This window comes from Orcinus orca, chromosome 20 (genome assembly GCF_937001465.1).
Source record: "Orcinus orca chromosome 20, mOrcOrc1.1, whole genome shotgun sequence".
Lineage (NCBI taxonomy): Eukaryota > Metazoa > Chordata > Mammalia > Artiodactyla > Delphinidae > Orcinus > Orcinus orca.
In genome coordinates, this window is record NC_064578.1 from 27,906,321 (window position 1) to 27,929,550 (window position 23,230).

A 23,230-nucleotide genomic window follows, 5' to 3' on the forward strand; every position below is an offset into this window, starting at 1 on the left:
ACTTACTCTGTTTCCATCTCTTACTGGTGGTTCCTCCTCCCTGTCCTTCCCCCCAGCCTTGGGCTGGGTTTGGACCTTTCTGATTCTTTGCCCAACGTTGCCATCTTTACACCCACCTCTCTGCTTCCCCATTCCTGACCCACCAAACCTGCACCCCCAACCAAACCTGAAATTTAACACTCCTGCATGAGACTCCCTAAACCATGCCCCTTCTTTGAAGCTCTTTCCTGACACACCCACCATCCATACCCCTCCTCCTGGTGTTTTTGTTGGTTCCCTTTCCTTCCCTGTGGGATGAGCTGGGGAAAATGGCAGTGATGCCCACCATGGCCTTTCTCCAACAAGATGAACTCCCTGTTGTATAGAAAAACACAGGGCACAGAGGAAAGTCTAAGCTGTATTTTTCAAATCATGAGTCAGCACCCATTAGTGGATCCCAAACTCATTTTAGTGGATTGCAACCAACATTAAAAGGAGAACAAGAAGTAGAAAGAACAGAAAATACCAAAGTGCATCACTCATAGTAAGGATAAGGATTGTTTTGTGACACTTCAGTTTCACTCTGTTTGTTCCAAACCTCAATGTAAAATAGATTTCTTACTGTGGGTTGCAGTCTGAAAATGTTTGAAAGTCCCGGTCTACCAAAGAACCAACCAAAACACTGAAGACATGCTATTGAAAGCAAAGGAAGTGAGAGGTGGTTAAAAAAATTTGCATTGCTATGGAGGCTCAACGAGCCCCTGTATTCCCCCTGTAAGTGCTGTGGGTGGGGTGCCCACTCTCCTGATATCGGAGGGGGGAGGCGTGTTTAGGGGGTGCTCCCAGGAAAGGTCTGTAGAAACGGCCCAAATTCACACTCAGCACTCTGACTAAAATTTGTATACAAATCAAAGATTGAAATCTTAATTTGTTGTAATCAAGAGCAAAAGAGAACTTAAAAGGAATATGAAGCCACCAGAGAGTTTTCCAGACAGCTCCACCTGCTACTTCTCCAGCCCAGAAAAACAAAGCCCAGAGGACTTGTCTGATGGGAGTGGGGTCCAGATGAAATTTGGAAATCTACCAGCTTCTTCCATGAGATCATCAGATGCTACCACTTCAAGTACGTTGGGGCGTGTGTCCTGTCCCCGTGGACAGGCGGGCACCCCCTGCATCCTGGATTTGGGCAGGCGCAGACAAGCCCAGGGTTACTGGCAGTAAAAGGTGAGCACGTTTTCCTGGTTTCCTCGGATCAGGACGACCGGAGGTCTGAGGTCCTGGGACAGCGTCTCCAGCCAGGCCATGTAGAGCGAGCTCGGGCACTTCCCCTTCCTCCCTATGGGCAAGGTGCTGTGGGGCAGGAAGAAGCAGCAGATGGGGAATTACCAAGGGGCCTTCCCCACACGGCCCAGTTCCTGGTTTGCTTTCTGAACAGTGTCTCTGTGTATTGGCCCCTTCAGAGCTCTTTCTTCTCAGCCACCCTAAGAATGACCTGCTGCTCTCCTTGAAAGCATGACCTGAAACGTACCTTCAGCCGCAAAGCATTTCTTTTTTTTTTGGCCGCGCCCCACAGTTTGTAGGATCTTAGTTCCACGACCAGATATCGAACCTGAGCCCCGGCAGTGAAAGCGCTGAGTCCTAACCACTGGACCGCCAGGGAACTCCCACAATGCATTTCTACACAAAGCCATGGCCTGCAAGGTCCCCATGATCTGGTCCCCACCAGCCTCCACAACCTCACCTCCCACCACCCGCAGCCTTGCTCACACCGCTACAGTCACAGAAGCTTCCTTTCCACTCCTGAAAAAAATGGCAAGCTTGCTCCTGCCCCAGGGCCTTGGCATGTGATGTTCTTTCCACCCAGAAGGCAGTGGCCCCAGCTCTTCACCGGGTTGGCTCCTTCGATTCCCTCAGGTCTTGGCTCAAGGGCACCTCCTTCTCTGATCACCCTCTTCGATAACATCTTCCCATCTCTCTTCATCATGTCACCCTGTTTCATTATCTTCATAGCACTTCACACTCTCAAATCCTATTTTTATTTATTTGTGTGTTGTCTGTCTCCCCCCCACTAGATGTATGTTCGCTCACGAGCAGGCTGGGTCTGTCTTATCCGCCTGTGCCTAGAACACAGTCTGACACAGTGAGGCTGTATGCCACTCATCCGACCACTCAGGTCATGCCAGCCTCGCCTCTCCAGCTACACACCTGCCTGTGGCCACAACAAAGTGATATGTTCACGTGTTTCAGCTGAGCGGCCTGGTCCTGCTCCCTGCCCCGTAGGTAAGGCCCTGGGAGCAGGACTCCGTTGTCGCCTGGGGAGGGCCCCTTGTCCGAACTGCAATGCTGTGCAAATAACAACATGCCCTGGGAATGCTCTTCAGCCACATTTTCACGGCTATGTTGGGAAGTGACTTTTCTACCACACTGAGATTCCAAAGACACGTGGTGATGCCTGCAGCCGTCCTGCTCTTGGCTCTTGGAGGTGGCAGCATCGCAGCTGCCAGCTGGCGCTACGTGAAGCTGGGGCACCAGCACCTTACGTGGGACTGCATTTTGTTTTCCCAAAGTACATCCACAGGTACTATTTCATCTGAACCTCAGAACCACCCTGGGCAACAGGGCAGCCAGGAGGGTGCTGTGCGACACTGGGCTTCAGAGCCTGGCTCTGGGGTCAGAGAAGCTGTAGGAGTCATGGCTTTGCCACTCCCTCAGCCACGTGGCTTTGACAAATGGCTCACTGGCCCTGAGCCTCGGTTTTCTCTTCCCCGAAGTGAGAACACACATGCCTCCTTCATGGACGCTTGTAAGCTCTAACGAAAACCCAACTTAGGAAGGGTGCTGCACAACAATGCTCGCACAGAGTAAGCACTTCACGGTGTCAGCAGTACTGTCACCACGTATTACTATTTACCAGCTCGAGATGACCAGCCAGTGAGTGGCAGAGCTGGGACTTGACCCGAGGTCCTGGGATCTTTCCATCCCAGCGGCCCCTGCTCACTGCAACTCCCACCTCCACTGAGAAGGTGAATTGAGGTCCCTAAACAGCTGTCCCTTATTTAAAATTCCATCCTCAAAGCTTCACTTGCCACAAACACTATCTTCCCTTAAAAAGCAAGGTCCCCAGGATGGGGGAACCCGGTGGGAACAAGGACATTCCATTAAGCCAGTGTCACTTTAGTTAGTAGACTGTGTTTATGTTTGTCTGGTGCCTTTCCAGGGAAACGGGAAGTGGGAACACGGAAAGCAAACTTTCCTGATTTAACAGTTACGCTAAAGGCTGGAAATGCCCTCCCGGAACTTCTACATCATTTTCCGGGACTGAATTCAAAAACTTCAAAGGCCACGAGGGGACTGGTGGCTGCGTTATCCAGGGCAGGGGACTCCCATAGCTCCTGCTGTGGCCTTTCCCTCCCGGAGTGGACCCTGTGCACCTGTCCATGCTACTGATTCCCTCGGCAATCTCCCCCAGTGCCAGCCAATGACACGCTCTATTTATGTTCACAGGATGTGTGTGCTGTAAGCGACTAATCTTTAGAAATAAAACTGCTCCAGAACAAAGGAGCTTCTTGTTTAGAACTGCATCTCTTAGCCACAAAGAAAGGCAGCCTTGGATCAAACCTAGATGCGGAAATATAACCGTGCTTCAGAATCAGCATCTCAGGCTTCAAAACCCAGTTGCCACTTGACAGCTGTGAGATCCCGGCAGGTGCTGAATTTCTCTGAGACTCAGTTTCCTCATCTCCTAAGTGTGTGCGCTGCGGAGGGGATGGGGGTAAAATAGAACCACTTCATAGCGTTTTGAAAATTAATAAGGCCCAGTGGGTTGGGATTTGGGGATTAGCAGATACAAACTATTATATGTAGAATGGATAAACAACAAGGTCCTACTGTATATAGCACAGGGAGCTATATTCAATATCCTGTGATAGGAACTTCCCTGGCGGTCCAGTGGTTAAGGCTTTGCCTTCCAGTGCAGGGGGTGTGGGTTCGATCTTTGGTTGGGGAGCTAAGATCCCACCCGTCTCGTGGCCAAAAAGCTAAACATAAAACAGAAGCAATACTGTAACAAATTCAATAAAGACTTTAAAAATGGTCCACATCAAAAAAAAAAAACTTAAAAAAAAGCCTATGATAAACCATAATGGAAAAGAATATGAAAAAGAATGTATATATATATGTATAACGTAATCACTTTGCTGTAGAGCAGAAATTAACACAACATTGTAAATCAACTATACCTCAAAATAAATGTTTAAAAATAAAAAAATAAAATTAATAAGGCCCAATGCCTTGAGTGTCATAGAGGCCCAACCGATAAAATGCAATGTCGATCACTGTTATTTTGACCACTACTATTTGGCTTTGAGGAGGGAGCCTTTATAGAAGAAAGAGGGGTCTAGACCCAAAAGTTATGCCAGAAGTAGAATGTTAGTGTGGTCAAAGTTTGTTGGGCTGGTTACAAGGCTGCTTTATCAGCAGTGCAGGTTAAGTTGAGCTCAAATGTGGGCCGTTAATCAGATAAACCGCTGATTAGCAGACGGCAAACGAGCCAGTTCTGCCTCAAAGCTGCTCTAGAAAAGAGTCCAAGTGCGCTGACGTGCTGGAAAATGTGATTTTTGTCATTTCATGGAGGCTTGGGAGGGTTTTTTCATCCTTAGAATTTCTGGGAAATGCAGGCTCCTGGGCCCCACCCCAGGCCCTGATCTGGAAGGAATTGAGGAATTTGCCGTTTTCCACGGTCTCCCGGTGCTTCTGATGAAGGTGACCCTCAGAGTGAACTTTTACGGGCACGTCTCCGGGCTGGAGACTGAGCAGCGCAGCTGCTGCGCCCTCCCAGTGGATCTGGCTTGACAGCCAGGGCCCCTTTGGGCAACAGCTGCGGCTGCCGCCATGCGGTGGGACGCTGTGTGCAGGCCTCTTCTCTAAGGTGACTGGACTCCTGATTATTTGTATCAGCCAATCCCACAAAGACTGGTGGGTGGGGGACTGGTTTTCCCTATGAGATCCAGGGCGTGGAGGAGTGGGAAGGGAGAGGTGACAGCAGGTAGTCACCTCCTTGGATGAAATTCCTCATCTTACTGCTTGAGAGATGGACTCATTTTAGCGGCGAATAAACTTAGAATCATAGCATGTTAGCGTGAAAAAGAATCTTGGAAATAATTTAGTTTAACTCTTCTCTATAATCAGGGAAACTGAGTCTCAGAGAAGGAGGGTTACCTGCCCAAGGCCACACAGCGTGCTGGTCGATGGCAGAGACAAAACGCAAATCTGTTTTGGAGGTGGCACTCAGGAAGAGGTGGTTTGGCACACCCACACCCCCTGGCTGGCACACAACAGGTACCACACCCAGGGAAAGTCGGAGAGCCATCCCAGGATGAAGCCATTGCCACCGTCTTGCCGTCTGACCCAGTCAATGGCCAGGCTAACCTGGCCCTCAAAACATTTTCTGCAAGATGTTAGCCAGAGGCTTGGAGATAAACCCACTTTCCTTATACCACAGTCCCCACATCAAAGGCAACACGAAGCACTTTCTTTGTACAAAAAATGATCTTCCTAAAAGCTCCAGGAAGCATGGCTTCATAGAGCCATCTTCGTGGGCAGCCACCTGTGCATTCACAAAATCCCCCACTGAGAAGGGTCCCAGGCTGGGCTTCATGCTCTGCTGTCACTATCTTGACATTCTTAATCCCTTTTGAACAAGGGGCCCCACCTTTTCATTGCACGCGGGGCCCTAGAAATCGCGTGCTCCATCTTGATTTCTGGGTACGAACAAACAGGTTCCACAGGCTTCCCTGCTGTCCTGCGGAATCCGGAATCCGCAGGTGGCTCACCCCAGGAAATGTCAGGTACTCCGCTTGGCAAATGCCCACATCGCCTCTTGAGCTGGGCCTTTCCCAGCCATGGTCTGCCACCCTGAGCCTCCCTGTGCCACTGTTACCTTCCCCTCATCTTCCACTCAGCCTCAGCCAATACCTGCCCTAGCGAGGCAGCTCCTAACCAGACACAAGCAGCAGCAACGGAAGCTCGAGGAGCTGACAGGCACGGAGACTGGAACAGCCAGGGCTGGGGCCGGGCTCTGCTTCCACTGCCTAGACCTGGCACCAACATCAATTGGGGGTGGCCGGTGGCCAAGGAGGGCTGGGTGGTTCCCAAACAACTAGGAATCGATTTTCTTCTGGAATGAGCTGGGTCCCCTTTGTCAAGCCAAGTTTGGTAGGAAAAAGCAGTGGATAAGGGAAAAGCGGTGGTGAGGGGAGTCGGTGAGATCCAGGACACTGGGGCCTCAAGACCTCTGCCAGCTGGCGCTCAGGCGAGGGGCATGGGGCAGATGCAGGCCCGGCCACGTGCTGAGAACCCACCCGGGCTGTGTTTACAGGAGCTTGGGGCCCTGCATCCTCACAGGGGAAGGCTTGGGTCCTCAGCCAGTGGCCACCCCTGCAGAGCTGACACCTTTGGGCTCGGCGACAGACTTCTCCTTCTGCAGGGCGCTACTTACATGATGACCAGAGCGGCATCCCGGGAGTAATCCAGCAGAATCTCGTTCAGCCTCACCTGCCGAAGGGACTGGGCGAGGAAAAGCCACGTGGTCACTTCCCATGTCTGGTGAGTGGTCCCGGCCAAGCCCAGTGGCCTCTTTGAACATCTCAAACCAGGTGTGTGAATTGTTGCCCCTAAATTATTATAGACTCTCCCACCCCCAAGAAGGTAAGTGAATGCCAAGCTCACCTCCTGGAGAAGCCCCCTGGTTGTTTCCCTCCTGACTTTATTACCATGACCAGCAGGATCATGGCAGGGAAGAACCCCTCACATGGCTGGGAAAGCTGGGTTCAAATCTCAGCCCTGAGGGTTCCTGGCAGAGAGCCTGAGCAGGTAACTCACCTCCCTGAGCGTCACTGTCCACAGCTGTGCAATGGGTACAACAGTGCCCTCTCCCGGGGAATTTGGGGAGGCCTGAGGGAGATAATCTATGCAAAAGCTCCAGGCCGAGGGGAAGCACTTGATCAGGCGGACTTGGAGCAGGGGTGGAGCTGCTCCACCTACTCCAGAACAGAGTAGGCAAGAGCCTTCTGTGGACACTGATGCTTTACTCAGCATTTTCCAGGAGCTGGGCAGCTGTGGGAGGGTCTGGGGTCTCAGGGCTGCTGGGTCAGGGAATTCCCCAAAGCTGGGGTGGGCGCTGGGTTGTGTGGGGCTCCCTCCCATACCAAGGCCTGTCTCCAAATTGTTCAGAAACGACTAACACTCAGGGTCTCATAGTGGACGGCCACCCCACGTGAGAGAATGGAAAACCGAGGGGAAGTGAGTTCACGTAAACGTCCCAAGGTCGGCATTTGGGTGGAATCATTCTTCGTTGTGGACCCGTCCGGTGGGGTGCAGGGTGTTTAGTAGCATCCAGGCCTCTACTCGCTAAATGACAGTAGCAATCCCGTCCCCCCCCACCGGAGGTGACAGCCAAAAATGTCTCCAGAAGTCACCAGATGTCACGCTGCCCCTCAGAACCACTGACGCAGAGCACACGGGGAGCAGAACTGTGGTCCCCAGGCCCCCAACTGCTCACCCTACCTAAAAATGGCCTTGGCAGCCACCATTCTCCTTTAGGCCCTATCAGCGTCCTGCAGATGCTGCCTGGGAAGCGGGGTGGGGTCTACAGCTAAGGGGAGAAGATCAGCCAGCTTTGCTGGCACACAGGACAAATTGTGCCTTGACCTTCACCACCTGCCTTATGCATCCCTTCCTGCACACATGGAGGAACAGGGGAGGGGAGGGAGAAGGACTCCAGGCAGTCCATTGCCACGGCCAGGGGGCGGTGACTCAAAATGGGCAGGGGGACCAGGCTCCCACGCCAAGGAGGCTCCGAGATCAACCACTGGGTCACCCGTCAGCCCGAGCATGTATGGCTTGAGGACACCTCAGAGGCTTGGGGCAGGGAGAGTAGAATCCTGGGTTGGGGAGGGGGTTAAGGAAGCCCAGGACAGATGGGGCACAGGTGCTGACCCTGGGGAGCCCCTGGACCCCCACCCCACACCAGCAAGGCCCTTCTCTCTCCTGCACCTTGATTCTATTCTTGTTAATCTCCTCATCCGAGATCTTCCAGGGGCAGTCCCGCCTCATCTCGGTGACCGTGGCCTCGTCTTTGAAACCATCATTCAGGCGGAAGGGCGCAATCATGTCCTCAAACCGCTTGGTGCTGGGGACAGAGAGAGCAAGTGAGACCGGGTGAGATGCCCGTTTCCAGGGGAATCAGGTCCTCAGAGGGAGATGGAAGTGGGTGCCACGGGGACATACATTTCAGGCTAAAACCCATTCTGACATTGCCTCTTACATCAAAGCAGCCTCTGTGTTGAATTCAGCACTGACGGGTGGGTCTGACTTTCAACAGAACTTCCACAAGTCGTCCACGAAGACCAACCTGTGATCCACCTCCATCCACCTGTCCATCCCCCAGGTATTTACTGAGCACTATTCTGTGCCAGGCTCTGTGCTACACAACAGTGAACAAACCAGACAACATACCCCATCCTCACAGAGCTCACGGTCTGCTGGGCAACAAATAAGCAAATAAATACAGATTGGAAGTATTATGAAGGCACAAACTGAGTACCGGGATGGGGACTAATTGGGCAGGAAGACCTCCCTGGACCCAAGGATGCCCGTCCTTCTGAAACCAGCTATGCACAGGGCAGGGGGTGCTGGAGCAAACAGAACTGAAGGTGCAAAGGCCCTGAGGCAGAAGCATGCTTGGGCTGTTTGAGGAGCAGCGAAGGAGCCCATGAGTCCGGAGCAAGGCAAGTGCGGGGGAGAATGGGATGCCAACCAGTGGAAGTCAGGTAAAGGAGAAAGAGCCAGCAAAGGATACTGAAAGGAGGACCACAGAGGTAGGTGGGAACCAGGAGAGGGTGGTGTCTTAGAAGCCAAAAGAAGGACTGTTTCAAGAAGGATCACTGTGTCAAATGCCACTGAGAGGCAGAGAAAGATGAGGACAGCAGTGGGCTCTGCGGATCTGGTGGTGCGGAGGTCACAGCCGAGGCTGGAGAGAATGATTTCAGTGGAGCAGTGGGAGGGCAGCTAGACTGGAGTGAGCTGGAGAATGAGGGATGGGGAGGAAGCGGCCACAAAGAATGTAGCATCACTTTGGAGAAGGTTGGCTGTGCAAGGGAGGAGAGAAATGGTCCAGGAGGTGGAGGCAGATGTAGGGGCAAAGGGGGGCTTAAATATAATATGTGCTGGATGGGGTCTGCACGCTGGCTTGCGCTATCCTCTGCACTGAGGAAGGTCTTCCCCCATCTCTGTTCACGGCCTTTCTCAAGGCTCTGCTCCTCCACCAGCAGAGACGACCCTATATCCTCCTGTGCATTCTGGTCCCTGTCTGCAGCATTCTGATGGCTCTTGATATCCTCCCTACACCTAAGCCGGGGTAAACCCTGCAGGACAGGGCTGCAATTTACTCATCTCTGCCCCTGCAGCTCAAGCACAGCCCTGAGAGAATGGGAGAGTCAGTATACCCATCACTATTAAATAGTTCCTTTCTTCTTTTCTTGATTTCCTTCCCTCTCCAGGTAAACAAGGGCTAAAGAGGTCAGGACAGACCTTACTTTATTGAGAAGATAGAGTCCTGGAAAACCTCACATAGACAGATTGAGATAAAACAATCCTATTGTAAATGTCTTCTTTTAAGAATATAAAATTGAACCATTAGGAGAGTAAATCATCCCTTCTGGCCCCACAATTGAGCCCTGATACAAATTCACACAGGAGTTTGCTTAAAGTCCACCAACTTGCCATTGCATGGGCAGGCAGGGGGAGTGGTCCCTCAGACCATTAGACATCTTCCCCCCTCCAAGTGCCAGTGGGTTAACATAACATCAGGGGCCGCAGCTGCCATGTTTCTGCCTCAGGGCCTTTGCACCTTCCGTTCTGTTTGCTCCAGCATCCCTCAGCCCCGTGGAGGGGACGTACCTCTGACATGGCCCCTGCAGAAGGAGCTACCCTTTAGCTGTGTATTTCGGGGCATATGATTCTGCCATTCCTGGCCACAGCTAACTGGACCAAAGGTAGCCAAGAAATAGGCCTTCCAGTGGACTTTACCTTAGCTTGGCAGGAAGGGATGAGCTGGGCCAGTCACAGTCCCTTTTTTAGGCACTTAAATTAAGCAATGCCCAGAGAAGGAAGGAGGCAGCTTGTAGCGGACTGGGACTGCAGGGAAAGTTCGAGACGCAGAAAGAGCTCGGAAGCTACAAGCAGGCAGAAGCCACAAATCTGAAGAAAACCAGTGGAGGTAAAATCAGCCTTTTGTGAATAGCAAGCAGTCTGGGTTCCTGAAGTGTGAAGCTGGAGACTCCCTCAGCCCCCAGGTCTGTGGGGTAGGTTGGGGGGGGGTCCCTGGCAGACGAAACACCGGCTTCTGCTGGAGGGGCAGGATAGCCATGATTTGTACCAGTAAGAGCTTCAAAAACACTTGGTGTGTGATAAAGCGTAAATGTGAACATTCTTTGGCCTCCCGCCCAGGTGTGTTTCTGGCAAAGACCACAGCTCTGATATGCAAAGGACCAGCAGGCAGGGGGAAGAAACACAAACAGAAATTAACGGCTGCACACTCGACCCTTCCTCTTTCTTTCCATGAGCCCAGTCTAGGTGGGGGCAGGAAGGACCATGTCCTTGCACTTGGCTCACCAGAGAGAAAGGGCCGACCCTTCTGCCTGGAACCCCCAGCACAGAAAACTCACTGCTCAGCCTGCGGCTTCTGGTTGATGTCGGGAAGGATGTGAACTTCGTGGAATCCCAGCCGGAACTTGCTCAGCAGAGAAATGATCCTGGGAGATGGAGATTTTTTTTCTTTAATGTATTCATTCATTCAATGAGTTTTTATTGAGCTCCTGTGGAGGATATAGCAGCAAGCAAAACAAACCCTGCCCTCGGGGAGTTTACATTCTAACCTGGGAGGAGGGCAGACAATAAATAAATATTGATAAAGCAGGTCAGGTGATGATGAGTGACATGGGAAGGGAGTTGTCCTGAGTATCTGGTGGCCACCTCTGGACTAGGGCGCCTCACATTTTAATGTCTGAGCACCTGCTGGGGTGTTACAGTGCAGATTCTGATCCAGCTGGTCTGGGCTGGGACCTGGGATTCTGCATTTCTCACCAGCTCCCAGGTTATGTGAGGCCTGCTGTTTCACCGGCCACACTTTGAGAAGGAAGGGTCTAAGGGACGGGAGGCGAACTGCAGGAAACTCCTCAGGTGGCTGAGGAAACAGAGAACACACATGAACTAAGTACAGAACCAGGAGCAGCAAGCCAGACGGCCCTGACTTTGCATCCACAAGGAGGAGACGCCAACTGTGGTTTGCGGCAGTCAGGGAAGGCTTCACAGAGGAGTTGGTGATCTGGCTGGATGGTGAATGGTGGGCAAGACTTATAGGCCAAAGAGGGTGTCTGCACTGGAATCACTCAAGGAGCCTTCCAAACAGTACACGTGCCTCGGCCCTAGCCCCCACATTGCATCAGAATCCCGGGGCAGGACACAGCGTTGGTGATGCCCCAGGACTAGGTGGTGGGGAGTGAGCACCCCAGGAGGGGAGTCCAAATGACCAAAGACATGGGGGTGCAGGGGATGGTGTGGAGCATGCTAGGGGACAAAAAGGAGATAAGCCCGAAGGAGCAGGCTGGGGCCCATCTGTCAAGCCACTGCTGGTCCCTGAACTTGGGAGTGAACTTAGGAACGCAGAGCTGTGGGCAAACATCTTGGGGTGCGGTGCTGGTTGGCAGGCCTGGGCAGGGCCTGGGTGGAGGCAGTCATGAGGAAGGCAGAGGACGTGGCCTGGTCAAGAGTCAGCTGGGGGACAGAGGAGATTTCACACCCTTTGCTTGAAAGACATCCTGTGACCCCACAGTGCTGCAGCCTTGAACTAAACTAAACCTGCTGAACCCAGCTTTCAGTTGGAGCTGGAACAGGAAGCCGAGAGGGCAAAGCAGCCTTCGAGGTGTGTTTACCTTTTGGAGAGCACAGGGAAGCTGATGCTGCGTCTCCCAGGCAGTGCTCTCCTCTGCATTGCTGAGAAGGGCCCTCCGGTATAGAAGTTCTCAGTGGGGGATGAGGACAACGCGATGGGATTGCTGGTCACCCTTAACTCACGCAGTGGGTGATTCAGAAGGGGTCGTGGGGATGTGGTCCTGGCATAGGACTAAAGTGGCACAAGCCACGGGGTCCTGACCCTGGGGCGTCATGGCGGGCACTAAAGGCTGGGCAGGGTTTTCTCTCTGGTTAATTAACTGCATGATTTGAGGCAAGCCACCCACCCCGTCCTTCCTAGCCCGGCTGCACCCTCCAGCAGTCCTCCATCCTACGACCTTAGACCTCACTTGACCTTGCTCTAAAGAATCAGGTGCCCAAATCTAGGCACATATGTGCCACCTGCCCAATTCCTGCCACCTCCACACCTGTGTACCTGCCTACTATTTACTTCCTTCTCAGCTTAAGTCAACTCACATTCTTACTTAGATACATCCTGAAAGGAAATTGTCATCACAATTTAAACGGAAAACCAGCATCTCTTGCCAGAAAGACATGACCAATAAAGCCAGTAAACCAATGTCACTAAATTCTGGTGGATCCCATTTCCTGCCGAGCACTCCAGCCAGGCCTGCTTCCTCTTGTTTAGACAGAGAATCAGCCACAGAACTGGAGAATTAAGTCACTTCTCACCAAGAGATTCTTCAGGATTTTCCGCCCCTTATCCTGGCCACTGAAGTCACCTCTGGTCTCACCACAGGCAGCAACCCAAGCTTGGGGGGACTTTGCCCTGAAAGATTCTAAGCTCCGCCTCATTTCTGAGGAGGAGGGACCTTCTCCATCCTTCATTTCACACAAATCTCCTTGAGGTTTGTGGGTTTAAAATTTAACAGCTCTCCCTGTCATGGCCAGGACTAGGGCATGTGCATCTTATTAAAGGGGGACAGGACACCAAAACCACCTCTGAAATGGAGAGAAACCTGCTCCTGCCCAGAGCTTCCTCACCACGGCTGTGACCTGAGAGGGGCAAGCCCCCGGGGGCAGTGGAGTGGGGGAGGCAGGCTGGGGCAGTGCTGGGGTGACACCTACCGCTCCCGCGTGACCCACACAGTGCCCCCCACTTACGCCTTTCTCTCCTGGTCCAGCCTGTTGATCTGGCCCCCCACGAACACGCGGGTCCTGCATTTATTCCATCTCCTCTTGCGGCCGAGGAGATAGGGGATGAGGAGGGTGAGGCCTGGCAAGGAGGGTCTCATGAGTCAAGAGGAAAATGCTCTCAGGATCCAGCCCTCTCTGAGTTCCTGCCCTGCTCTGCCACTAGCAAACCGCTTCCCCTCTCTGGACCTCAGTGTACCCACCTCTGTAACGAGTGTGTCAGACGAAACCAAGGGTGAAACGCGAGGCTCTGTGGGCTGGGGTTTATGTGGCCTGCACGATGCTTTTAAACAAGTGAGCTGGCATTTAACAATTGGGATATTTCACACGTAAATCTAGATCGCTGTCACTTATCACTGTGTAATCCACAAATGACCTCACTACTCTGTGCCTCAGTTTCCTTATTTGTAAATGGGGTTAATAATCGTTCCTACCTGGGGATTGCATTAGGTTAACCCATGCAAGCACTTAGTGTCAAGCATACAGTAAGTGCTCATTCAATACTATCTATCACATCCTATATACAATAGGATATATCTTACTGGAACAGAACATTTTCTCTGTATCTAGGACTCAATCAGGGTGGGAACAATAAAGCTGAGAATGATATGCTTTAAGAAAAATGGGAGAGAGTGTTTTTCTTTGGGAAGTGAAGGATATCCCTACAGCTTTCCTGTGCACCAGGCCATCTCTCCCATTTATGTCATGTGCCTGTGACCCCAAGGGCCTGTCCAGTCTGAAGGTTCCACCTCATGTTGACCTCAGCTGCTCCCCTAAGTCTCCCATTTTATAGTTGAAAAGCATGGGGCCAAGAGAGGAGCCCAGCCAGGCTCCTGTGAGCCCAGGGGCCCCTATTTCCCTTTGCTGGGCTCCAAGGTCCCACCAGAAGCCTTGTCGAGAGTGACCAGGAGGGGCATGCTGAGAGAGTAAGTTATAGAGGGGAGACGGCTGGGGGGATCTGGCATCCTGGGGGCGCTGACCTCCATCGTCGAATAGCCAGTAGATGTCAATGGTCTTCTTTCCCTGCTCCGACTGGAAGATGGTGCTGGCCTGCTCTTCCTGCACCAGGCCCTCGGGGTCCACTGCGGGAGCAGAGGGGCAGGTCACATGGGAGCAGAGCCCATCCAAATACCCGAGTGTGTCTGAAAACAGAGCGAGCTGCCCTGGGAGGTGGGCTTGCCGTCACTGGGGCTGTGCACGTGGTGGCCGGAAGCCCCTGCTGCAGGCATGCACTGGGGGACTGGCCCAGAGCACCACCAATGGGCCCTCCTGATGCCGAGACTCAAGGAGCAGGGACCCGGGATGGGCAGGGCTGGGATGCACCCCTCCCCTGCCCCCAGCTTCTCTCTCCTGAGATTCTGGTTGGCACTGGGGGGTTGGGGTCATTCTCTTAACAACTCCACTGTGCCCCTCACAGATGCGCACAGGATGCCCCCAGCTTCTGCACTGCAGGTTCCCCTGCCTGCCAGAGAATCGCTGCCCCTCCCGGTTGGAGCCTGGCCAGGGGGGCCTCGGAGGGGTTGGGACTTGGGCTCCAGAGCTCACTGGGTGGGGGTCCCATGATGCCTGGGCACTGAATTCTCCAGCAGGGCTGGCAGTCTTTATCCTGCTCCCCGCCCCACCCCCTGACTCCCTGTTGCTTAATCCCAGGGGTCTCAGGCACCACTGTCACGAGTAAAAACCTCCTGCCCTTGCCCAAGTTCCCCGATGGCCCGTCACTAGCTGCTCCCAGGGTGAGAGCGCCCTGAGCCTCTGAGTGGGTGGGACTGACCCGTGCCGGAGACAGACGGCCTGGCTCCACTGGCTCTGGCTTCCTTGCCATCCTCCGCTGGGTCAAACACGGGGTTAACTGCAAAAAAGGGGGAGCTCTGTTCCCAGGCTCTCCTGCCTGGGGCTCTTCCGGGCTCCCCCTTACCCTGGGAAGAAGGTCCTGACTCTCAGCTTCCACAGATCTGGCCTCTGCCTCCTTTCATGCTTCGGCCCCACCCGGCTTCCTTCTGCTGCTCAGACAGGCTACGCTCCTTCCCACCAGGCCTCAGTGGTGGGTGGCGTGGTGAATGGTCCCTGGGCCGGGAGCCCTCTTTCCCCAGCCCTCCCCTTCTAGCCACAAGCCCCCTCCCCAGAGAGGCCCTCCTGCCCGCGTGCCCTGTGTTGGCCTCCTCAGGACACCTCCTCAGGATGCTGTCGCTGCCTGAAGTGAGTCCAGTGTCCGTGTGTTTCCCGCCTGAATGTCAGCTCCTCAAGGGCAGACTTTGTTTTGCTCCCTGCTGCACGCCCAGCGCCTAGAGCAGCCTCGGTCAGGAGTGTGGCCACTGCTCTGTAAATTCTGGTTGCATAAATATTCAGTGAACTACTGCTGGGTGCCAGGCATGCCCTCGGTGACCTGGATGAACAAGACTCAGGCCAGCCTGCGGCGTTCACACCTCCCGGTTCCCTCAGCACTGCCTCCCCGTTTGTCTTCATATGCGTTCTTTCTTTCACACCTCTAAAAGTTACTCATTCAGATCTGCCTGTTTACATGTGACTTTACATGTAACACATCCCTACTCAGTGCCCCAATCCTGGTTTTGGAGACCAAAACACCCAGTTTTCATGGCCTTTCCGGGTGTGTTTTCATACTCTGTTGTCTTTACGTGACCCTCTCTCACCCCTCTTTTCCTTTTTCCTGGCTATTAAATCCTCTTTATCCCACTGGTTACAAAAGTTCTTATCGTGATTCGGGGACCTCTGAGGTCCAGTTCTGGTTCTGGCCCCAGCTGGAAGTAAGACCCTGAGCTCGTCACATCCCCTTTCTGGACCTCGGTTTCTCCATTTAGAAACCTGATGATCTACATCAAAAGCTGACTTTCTAGGAGTCTGTGACCTTTTATTTACTAATTTCCCCCTGTCTTCCCTGTACCACTTTAAAAAAATGTGTTCTAGAACTTCCTGATATCCTGCTCTGATTTTGATGGGGTGTCAAGAAGGTGGGGTGTGTACTCACTGTGCGCCTGCATCACCTTCGAGATGTTGAGCCCCTCACGCATCCTCATGACACACACACTGTAGTTGAAATCAAAAGCGTCACTGCAAAGAGAGGAGGTGGGGTCAGCCTCCCCTTGGCCCCAGCCCCCAGCAGGCCAGGTGTCTAGAGCTGACCCTGCCTCCCCCCATACCCTTCCTCCTCTCTGGGCCTCAGTCTCCCCATCTGTATAATGTGCAGGCAGGACTGGAAAGGCCCCCAGGACCTGTCTAGCTCTACCGTCTGTGGCACTATGGATCCTACAGACCCTGTACTTGGGGAAAGCTGAGGCAGGCCAGTCTTAGGGCCAGGCCCTGTCCTCCTGATACATGCAGCTACTCCTCACAACTCTGCCAGCAGAGGTGGGGATGGGAATTACTCTCTCCATTTGACAGATGCAAAACCTGAGTTTTAGGGAGTAACTTGCCCATGACACACACTAAGGAAGTGGCCAACTGGGATTAGAATTAAATAGCTGAGGCTGGAAACCCTGAGGACAGGTATGCACACAAGAATGGCCTCGCTCATGAAGACATCAATAGGTTGTCTATATAAATGTCTACAAGGCTCCTACCCCACAAGTATATTTACTGCCTGGTTGACACAGTGCCCAAGAGCCCACCACTAGGGCTAATCTAATAGGCTAAGCACTGCCCTCTCTGGACTCCTTTAACTACACATCACTGGGACAGGGGCCTTTCAGGCCCCAGCAATTTGGAGTTTCGGCGTGTTGAAGCTGCGGGTTCCTGAAAAGCAGGTATACACCGCCTCCTATTGTAATTTTGTTAGAGGCAGTGAGATGCACTGCTCAGAGTCATATAGCTGGTTCACAGCAGACCTGGAAGCAGGGCCCAGGTCCCCAACACTCAGCCTCACGTTCTTTAAATGCTCCTGCACACTGCCTCTCTGTACCACGTCAATGCAGAAAACAACTCAGGTAGGCATTTTCTGGACCTTGCACAGCAAGAGCTGAAGGAGAAAGAGTTTGGAGTTAACCCTAAAATCCCGAGGGAGTTTATCCCCCTGGTCCCATTTCCCAAGCTTGTCGCCTCCTCGGAGGCCTGGTTTCAGAGGTACCACCTCACAGCTTGAGAGCTGGCCATCTGCAGGTCTTCTGAAGCCTCCAGGTGGACACAAGATTTTCACCTAAAAACCCACATTTTCATCTTCTCTGAAAAACTAGATCTAGCAACACCGGGCCCACATTTCTGCCTGGGCACGATTAGCTGGAGCCAAATAGCAGCTGTTCTCTCCAGTTTGCCACAATCCCCACTGTTCCCTAATGCCCATTCTGGGCCCACTTCACTGTGTTACCTGCCTGTTTCTGCTGATCTTGGTGTCTATGACTCACAGGTCAGAGTGGGGAACCCTCAGACTGTCTTTTTCTTCCTCAGCTTCAAACCAGTGGACTCAGCTTCTTACAGCACCCACTGTTTCCCCCTCTACTTCCCAAGGCCCAGGAAACTCCAAAGGCCCAAATTGAGAGACCACAGGCTCTGCCTCCCTCATGCCCTCACTCACTGCAGGATGCCGATGTAGTCTTCCACTGTGGCCGGGTGAGCTGACTGCCAGTTCTTCTTGAACCCGACCACCAGAATGTTGGGCTTCATCCTCCCGAGACCTGCAGCCTGCCGTGGGGGGGGGGGGGGGAGGGGATGAGGTGAGGAACCAGGCCTCAGGCCCCACGGGGCTCTGTTCTGTAACTAGGGTGGGGCTCCGTCTCAGCCCCAGCTGTCCTCTCTGCCATGTCATGGGGGCTTAGGAAACACATCTGCCAGTTCAGGGTCCTGTCTGCCTGGACACACCCACGAGAAAGGTGAAGCTACAGCCAGAGTTATTCCCCTGCGGCCTCTCCAAGCCGGGGCCAGCGGCTGGACTGTCCCATAAGTTCTGGATTATCCCAGCTCCAGCTTTTCTAGTAAATTATTTCTTATAACAAGGGACTTGAATTTGGATGTCAAGCTTGGAGTATTCCTGGGTCATCTAATTCTTACATATTTTATATTTCTCTTTTTTTTCATGTTAAAATTTTTTTTTTACTTTTTGAGGTGAAACTTACGTAACAGAAAATCAACCATTTAAAAGTGTATAATTCAGTGGCGCTTAGTATACTTAAAATATTGTGCAATCATAACTTCGACCTACTCTCCAAATATTTTTATAATCCCAAAAGGAGACCTCGTATGCTCTTTTTTCTAATTTTGAGAAATACTGAAAAGGATTCCCCTATGTTGACTCAGAATTAACAACTGTTATTTTATTCATGCATCCCATTACAAATGAAAAAACTGAACCAAAAAAAAAAAAAAAAAAAAACAAATGAAAAAACTGAACAGTAAAATGAATTGCCCAGTGGAATGTTCTAGAACTTGATCTGACTGGTGGTTTCACAGCACTGAGCAGTGTCTGCATATGTAAACATTTATCAAACTATACACTATTTCAGTTTGCTGTGTAAAATTATATCTCAAAAAAAACAAAATCACAAAATGTGTCATCAGCTCCCACAGGCCTCCAAAGCAGTTTCCCCAGGCCCTGGGCACTTTGAGAAAGTGCCCTGAATCAGCACATCTGGAAAGGCAAGAAAGGCGGTACTCCTGTTGCAGCAAAAGGGGCTTCAACTAGCCCCTCACGGCATCCCGCCTTCCAGGTCGTCACACCAACTAAGTTCTGTGAGGAAGCCCCGGGCCCGCGCACCTGCATGAGAATCTGGACACCACTGCGGAGGTCCTCAGCGATGACGTCGGAGTAGAAGGCCTTGATCTTCCTCTTGTTCAGCCACTTGGTGTGCCCGTTGGCAATGAGCCGGAGCTCAGGCATCCTCTGTTTGCGGGGTCCCTGTGGGTGACAGGGGCAGGTGACATCAGGGGTGGCCTTCACCCTCTGGCCTGGGACTCAGCCCCTCTCCTGCCCTGGAGGCTGTCCCCTGAGCTCATTGCTGGTTCTCCTTTATGGAATTAGGGGAGGAAAAGCAGAGGAGGAGGGAGAGGGAGGGGTGGAAGGAAGACGGAAGGAGCAGGTGAGAGGCAGGACAGTGTGCGCAAGCCAGGGAGAGGGATGGGAGAGGGAGAGAACCTGCTCTGGACACCACAGCCCCTCCTGCTGCCCCCGGGGGTGGACCTGGTGCCCAGGGGCTCCTCCAGGAGTACAGCCCCGCCCCCCTGCAGGGGGCACTCACGATGAGCACGTGGCCGCAGATCATCAAGCTGAGATTCCGGGTGAAGGTGCCCACAAAGTCCACCAGGGCCGGGCGGAAGTTGGGGGGCCCCGTGAGCACCAGGCACTGGGGGCTGAGGAGGGGAAGGGAAAAGGGTGTGAGCCGTCAGGACAGAGCTGGGGGTCTGGATGCCAAATACAGGTGCCCCTGGAGTTCCACCACCTCCCAGGACTCCCTCCCTAGGACAGGTGAACCACCCTGTGGTCTTCCCGTCTATGATTCCTTTCCAGCTCTCTTGGTGGCCACCACACCGGGTGCCCCTTTTCCTTCCTGCTCAGGCCACCAAATGCCGCATGTGGGCAAACCACCATCTTGCTGCTCCATCTTGTGCTCCTGCCCCGCCCAGCCCAGCAGGATGTGAAAAGAATAAAGACTGGGAGTGGGGAGGCCCATCACTTATGAGATCACTGCGCCACTGGGTGGGTGAGTCAGCCTCTGGGTCAAGAGGCAGCCCAGGGCCATGGTCAAGGGTCACTACCAGACTCAGCTGGAGCCAGACAAAATGGGCCACTCACCAGCTGTGTGACCTGGCACCAGTTATTTAACCTCTCTGGGCCTCAGTGTTCTCACCTGTGAATGTGGTTAGTAACTTCATGTACCTCAGAGGCTGTGGTGAGGCTATGTAAGGCGCTTTGAGCGGTAATGCAACATAGATACATCCGATTATTAACATGGTGATCTGATGGAAAGGGGGTCCTGGGTGCACACTTTTCCTCACTAAAGAGGGGAATCAGCTTCGAAGGATACTCGGGAGAGGCTCATCCCAGTCAGTCTCATGATCACAACACCAGAGCACCCTTACAGACACAGGTGGCCCTGTGTATCCACACCCACAGATTCAACCAAGGGTGGTGGTTGAATCTGTGGATGTGGAACCATGGGTACTGAGGGCCAGCTCTGCTAGGCTTTTTATGTAACGGACTTCAGCATCCGAGGATACTGGTATCTGGGGGGTGGGGGTGGGGAGGTGGGGCTGGAACTAATTCCCCGCAGATACCGAGGGACGACTGTATTGTCCTTCGCATTTGTATTGCCCAGAGCATATTCCGCTGTGGAAACTTAGGTACAGAGAAGTCACTAGACTTGCTTGGTCCCCATTGGGCAGTGTCAGCCCCGGTCTCCTGACTGCTGGGCAGTGCTCCTCCACGCTGTTTCCTCTCTGTGAGGGGGCCGTGCCCACCATGAGTCTGCCGGTCAGGTGACAGGCCTTGGCCTGGAGCGTCCCGGAGCACGGTCACGGCCAGCCCTGCCTCCCAGGCATCCGCAAGGCTGCACTCACCGATAGTTCTTGATGTGGTCCTCCACCTCGTTGAGACCCACCGAGTAGCTCAGGGCCAGGTTGTAGGAGCCAGCCTGTACCGAGGAGCCCCAGTTCACCTCTGAGGGGCGTGTGCAAGGTTAGAAGTCATGGGAGAAACCAGACATACATATGTTGACCTTCTTCAGGAACCGAGCACCGTGGGAGCAGGTAGACAGCCTGTAGATCTGTTCCTAACGTTTGCACATGCAATATGGCTACACGTTTAAAAGTTATGCATCAAGCTAATGACTCTACAAAACATTCTCCTCCCTTGACAAAAAGATCTTCACAATGACCTGGAAGGCCAGGTTCTACTTTAGAGCGCTAGGCTTTCCCGGCATTCTGCATCCCACCCCCAGATTGCTGTCACCCTGGGATCCTTGCCTGCATGCGTGTAGACATCCCTGCCCACACGTCCAGGCTTGGGCTGGCTGCCCTTCAGTCAGGCAGCCCTCGGTCTGGTGTGCACACCAGTGGGCCGGCCACTCTCAGGAGGATGGACCTGGGCAGGCAATGTCAGGCCCTGCGTGTCCGGGGGGGTGGTCTATTAGTAGAGGTGTGGGCTCTGAGTGGGCACACTCCCGGGGGCTCCTCAACCCGTGGGAAGGGATGAGGCTGGAGCACCAGAGGGGGGCCCTTGAGAGCACAGCGCCTGAGGCAGGCCCTCCGGCTGAGCTGACAGGCAGGACGGCTTGGCAGCCTCAGGGCGAGAAGGGACGCGTGACCCCCTGGGCAGCCTGTGACCGCACACCTGGCTTCTTGTAGATCACATAGAGCAGGAGGAAGAGGACCACACCGATGGCGATGAGGGCCGCCCACCAGGTGAGAAGGAACATGATGACCACGGAGATGATCGCCCCAAACAGCGCCGCCCACTTGCTGTAGTATCGGAATGAGGGTCTCCACCCTGGGCGGGGGGCACAGGGCAGGACGTACGCTCAGTACTCCGGAGCCTCCTCCTGGGCCAGCATAGCTGGGCAGGGCCTGGGTGGCAATGCCCGCAGTGCCCAGGGCTGGGGTCCCAGTCTGTGCCCGCCCCCCCACCCTGCTTCCTGGAGCTGGGCTTGGAGGCTCTGGTAGGGCCACACACCTGCCTTGGCTGGCATCCTGCCATGTGAACAGGCTACACCAAGGGGGAGGTGTCCAGCTCTGGCCAAATACGGCCACAGGACATCCAACGTCACAGCAGTGCTGGTTTCCAGGGCTCACACAGAGCCGAGGGGGTGAGATGGAGGGGAAGGACATGATTCTGCCTAGCCCCACACCTGCAGGCCATGCCAGGGCCGCCACTAGTGACAGCCGCTCCACGGCACAGCTCCAGGGCACCATGGTCCATGGTCTAGGGAAAAGGTGGCCCCAGCACCAGCCCATCGGCGATTTGGGGCTAACTAGAAAAAGTCTTCCTTGAGACTCTTTACTGCCATCTGCCAGAAAATTTTCGTAATAAACATAAAAATCTATAACATCTATGAGTGGCGTCCCCTGGAGTTGGGCAACGTGCAACCTGCAGCCACCCCGTCTGTGACTGACGATTTTGTTCCCTCTCTGGGGAATCAGCCTCCTGACTCCCTTAAAACTGGTGTAAGAAGGCACTAACTAGTAAAGTCTCTGCATACTGTAAACAGTGCATGAATCCATGTATAGTGTATACTGTAAGTGCTTGATAAAGGATAGCTGTTATTACTGTTATTATATGAATGGTCCCTTTAATTGATTTCAATTTGAGAGGTGACCTTGGTTTGCCCACCTGCATCCATGCCTTCCACTCCCCGCTCCATACTCCAGCCCCAGGTGCCTCCCCCCATGAAGGGGGAGGGTCTTGCTTACCGGGTGAGTTGGTGATGGAGGCGTGGAAGCAGCTGAAGTTGATGAGGGCATAGGAGCACAGGAAGAAGTTGGAGATGATGGGGGCGATGGTGTTGAGCTCAGCTTCAGGGACCCAAGGGAGAGAGGAAACAGTCTACTGGGCAACTCCACCAAGGAGTCCTTGGTACCCTCCCTCTCAGGATAAGGGGACCCCAAATGGGCCACCGAGGCTCAGTGAGTCTCAACTTTCTCATCTGTGAAATGGGTCCGTCATTTTGTGAATCTCAAAGTCCAGTGTTTTGTAAACTGTAAACTGCCGGCTCTAAAGAGGATGGAGAGCAGTGTGAGGGTAGATCCCATCAGGCTACGCGATGGCCAAGGACAGTGGCTATCACGCTTCTTTGTGTGACCACAAATTACAGTAAGAAATACATTTTACAGTGTGACCCAAGACACATGTTCTCTGTTTTCTGAAACCTTGAGACTGTATCGCAGTTCCACCCACAATGGAAACCCACTCAAGAACCGGCTCCTTCCCTTCCCTGTCTCACGAGCCCCTGCCCTGCTGCAACCCCTGGCATCCCTAGACACACTTTTGCATGTGAATCCTTGTCTCAGGGCCTGCTTCTGTGGATCCCAAAACAAGAAAAACAACTCTTATGTGCCAGGCCTTCTGTACATGAGTCCTTTGAATTAGCACAAGAGCCTTGCCCCAGAGCATTTGAGATCGTGATCCTCCATCTGAGGTACAGTCAGAACCACC

The 23,230-nt window shown here is 53.3% G+C and overlaps 1 protein-coding gene and 1 long non-coding RNA gene across 3 annotated transcripts in view; one reads left to right on the top strand and one right to left on the bottom strand.

The window, feature by feature from the left end:
• Positions 1–384: 384 nt before the first annotated feature.
• Positions 385–23,230, bottom strand: part of SLC12A3 (solute carrier family 12 member 3) — a 41,573-nt gene continuing 18,727 nt past the window's right edge. Inside the window, exons 13-26 of the mRNA XM_004264913.3 lie at positions 22,489–22,590; positions 21,413–21,568; positions 20,641–20,740; positions 19,323–19,434; positions 18,842–18,982; positions 17,666–17,772; positions 16,127–16,209; positions 14,915–14,992; positions 14,124–14,225; positions 13,114–13,225; positions 10,704–10,790; positions 8,032–8,167; positions 6,476–6,543; positions 385–1,329 (exon numbers count right to left, since the gene is read on the bottom strand). Coding sequence (XP_004264961.1) covers positions 1,188–1,329; positions 6,476–6,543; positions 8,032–8,167; positions 10,704–10,790; positions 13,114–13,225; positions 14,124–14,225; positions 14,915–14,992; positions 16,127–16,209; positions 17,666–17,772; positions 18,842–18,982; positions 19,323–19,434; positions 20,641–20,740; positions 21,413–21,568; positions 22,489–22,590 — 1,526 coding nt within the window. The 3' untranslated portion in view covers positions 385–1,187. The remainder of the gene's footprint in view (positions 1,330–6,475; positions 6,544–8,031; positions 8,168–10,703; positions 10,791–13,113; positions 13,226–14,123; positions 14,226–14,914; positions 14,993–16,126; positions 16,210–17,665; positions 17,773–18,841; positions 18,983–19,322; positions 19,435–20,640; positions 20,741–21,412; positions 21,569–22,488; positions 22,591–23,230) is intronic.
• On the top strand, positions 6,064–10,929 carry LOC125962749 (uncharacterized). 2 transcript variants are annotated; one of them, XR_007474444.1, is made up of 4 exons: positions 6,064–6,192; positions 6,464–6,582; positions 8,360–8,425; positions 10,607–10,929. It is a non-coding gene; the product is annotated as an uncharacterized LOC125962749 (long non-coding RNA). The 2 variants fall into 2 exon arrangements; XR_007474443.1 differs by lacking the exon at positions 10,607–10,929 and having other exon boundaries at positions 8,360–8,496.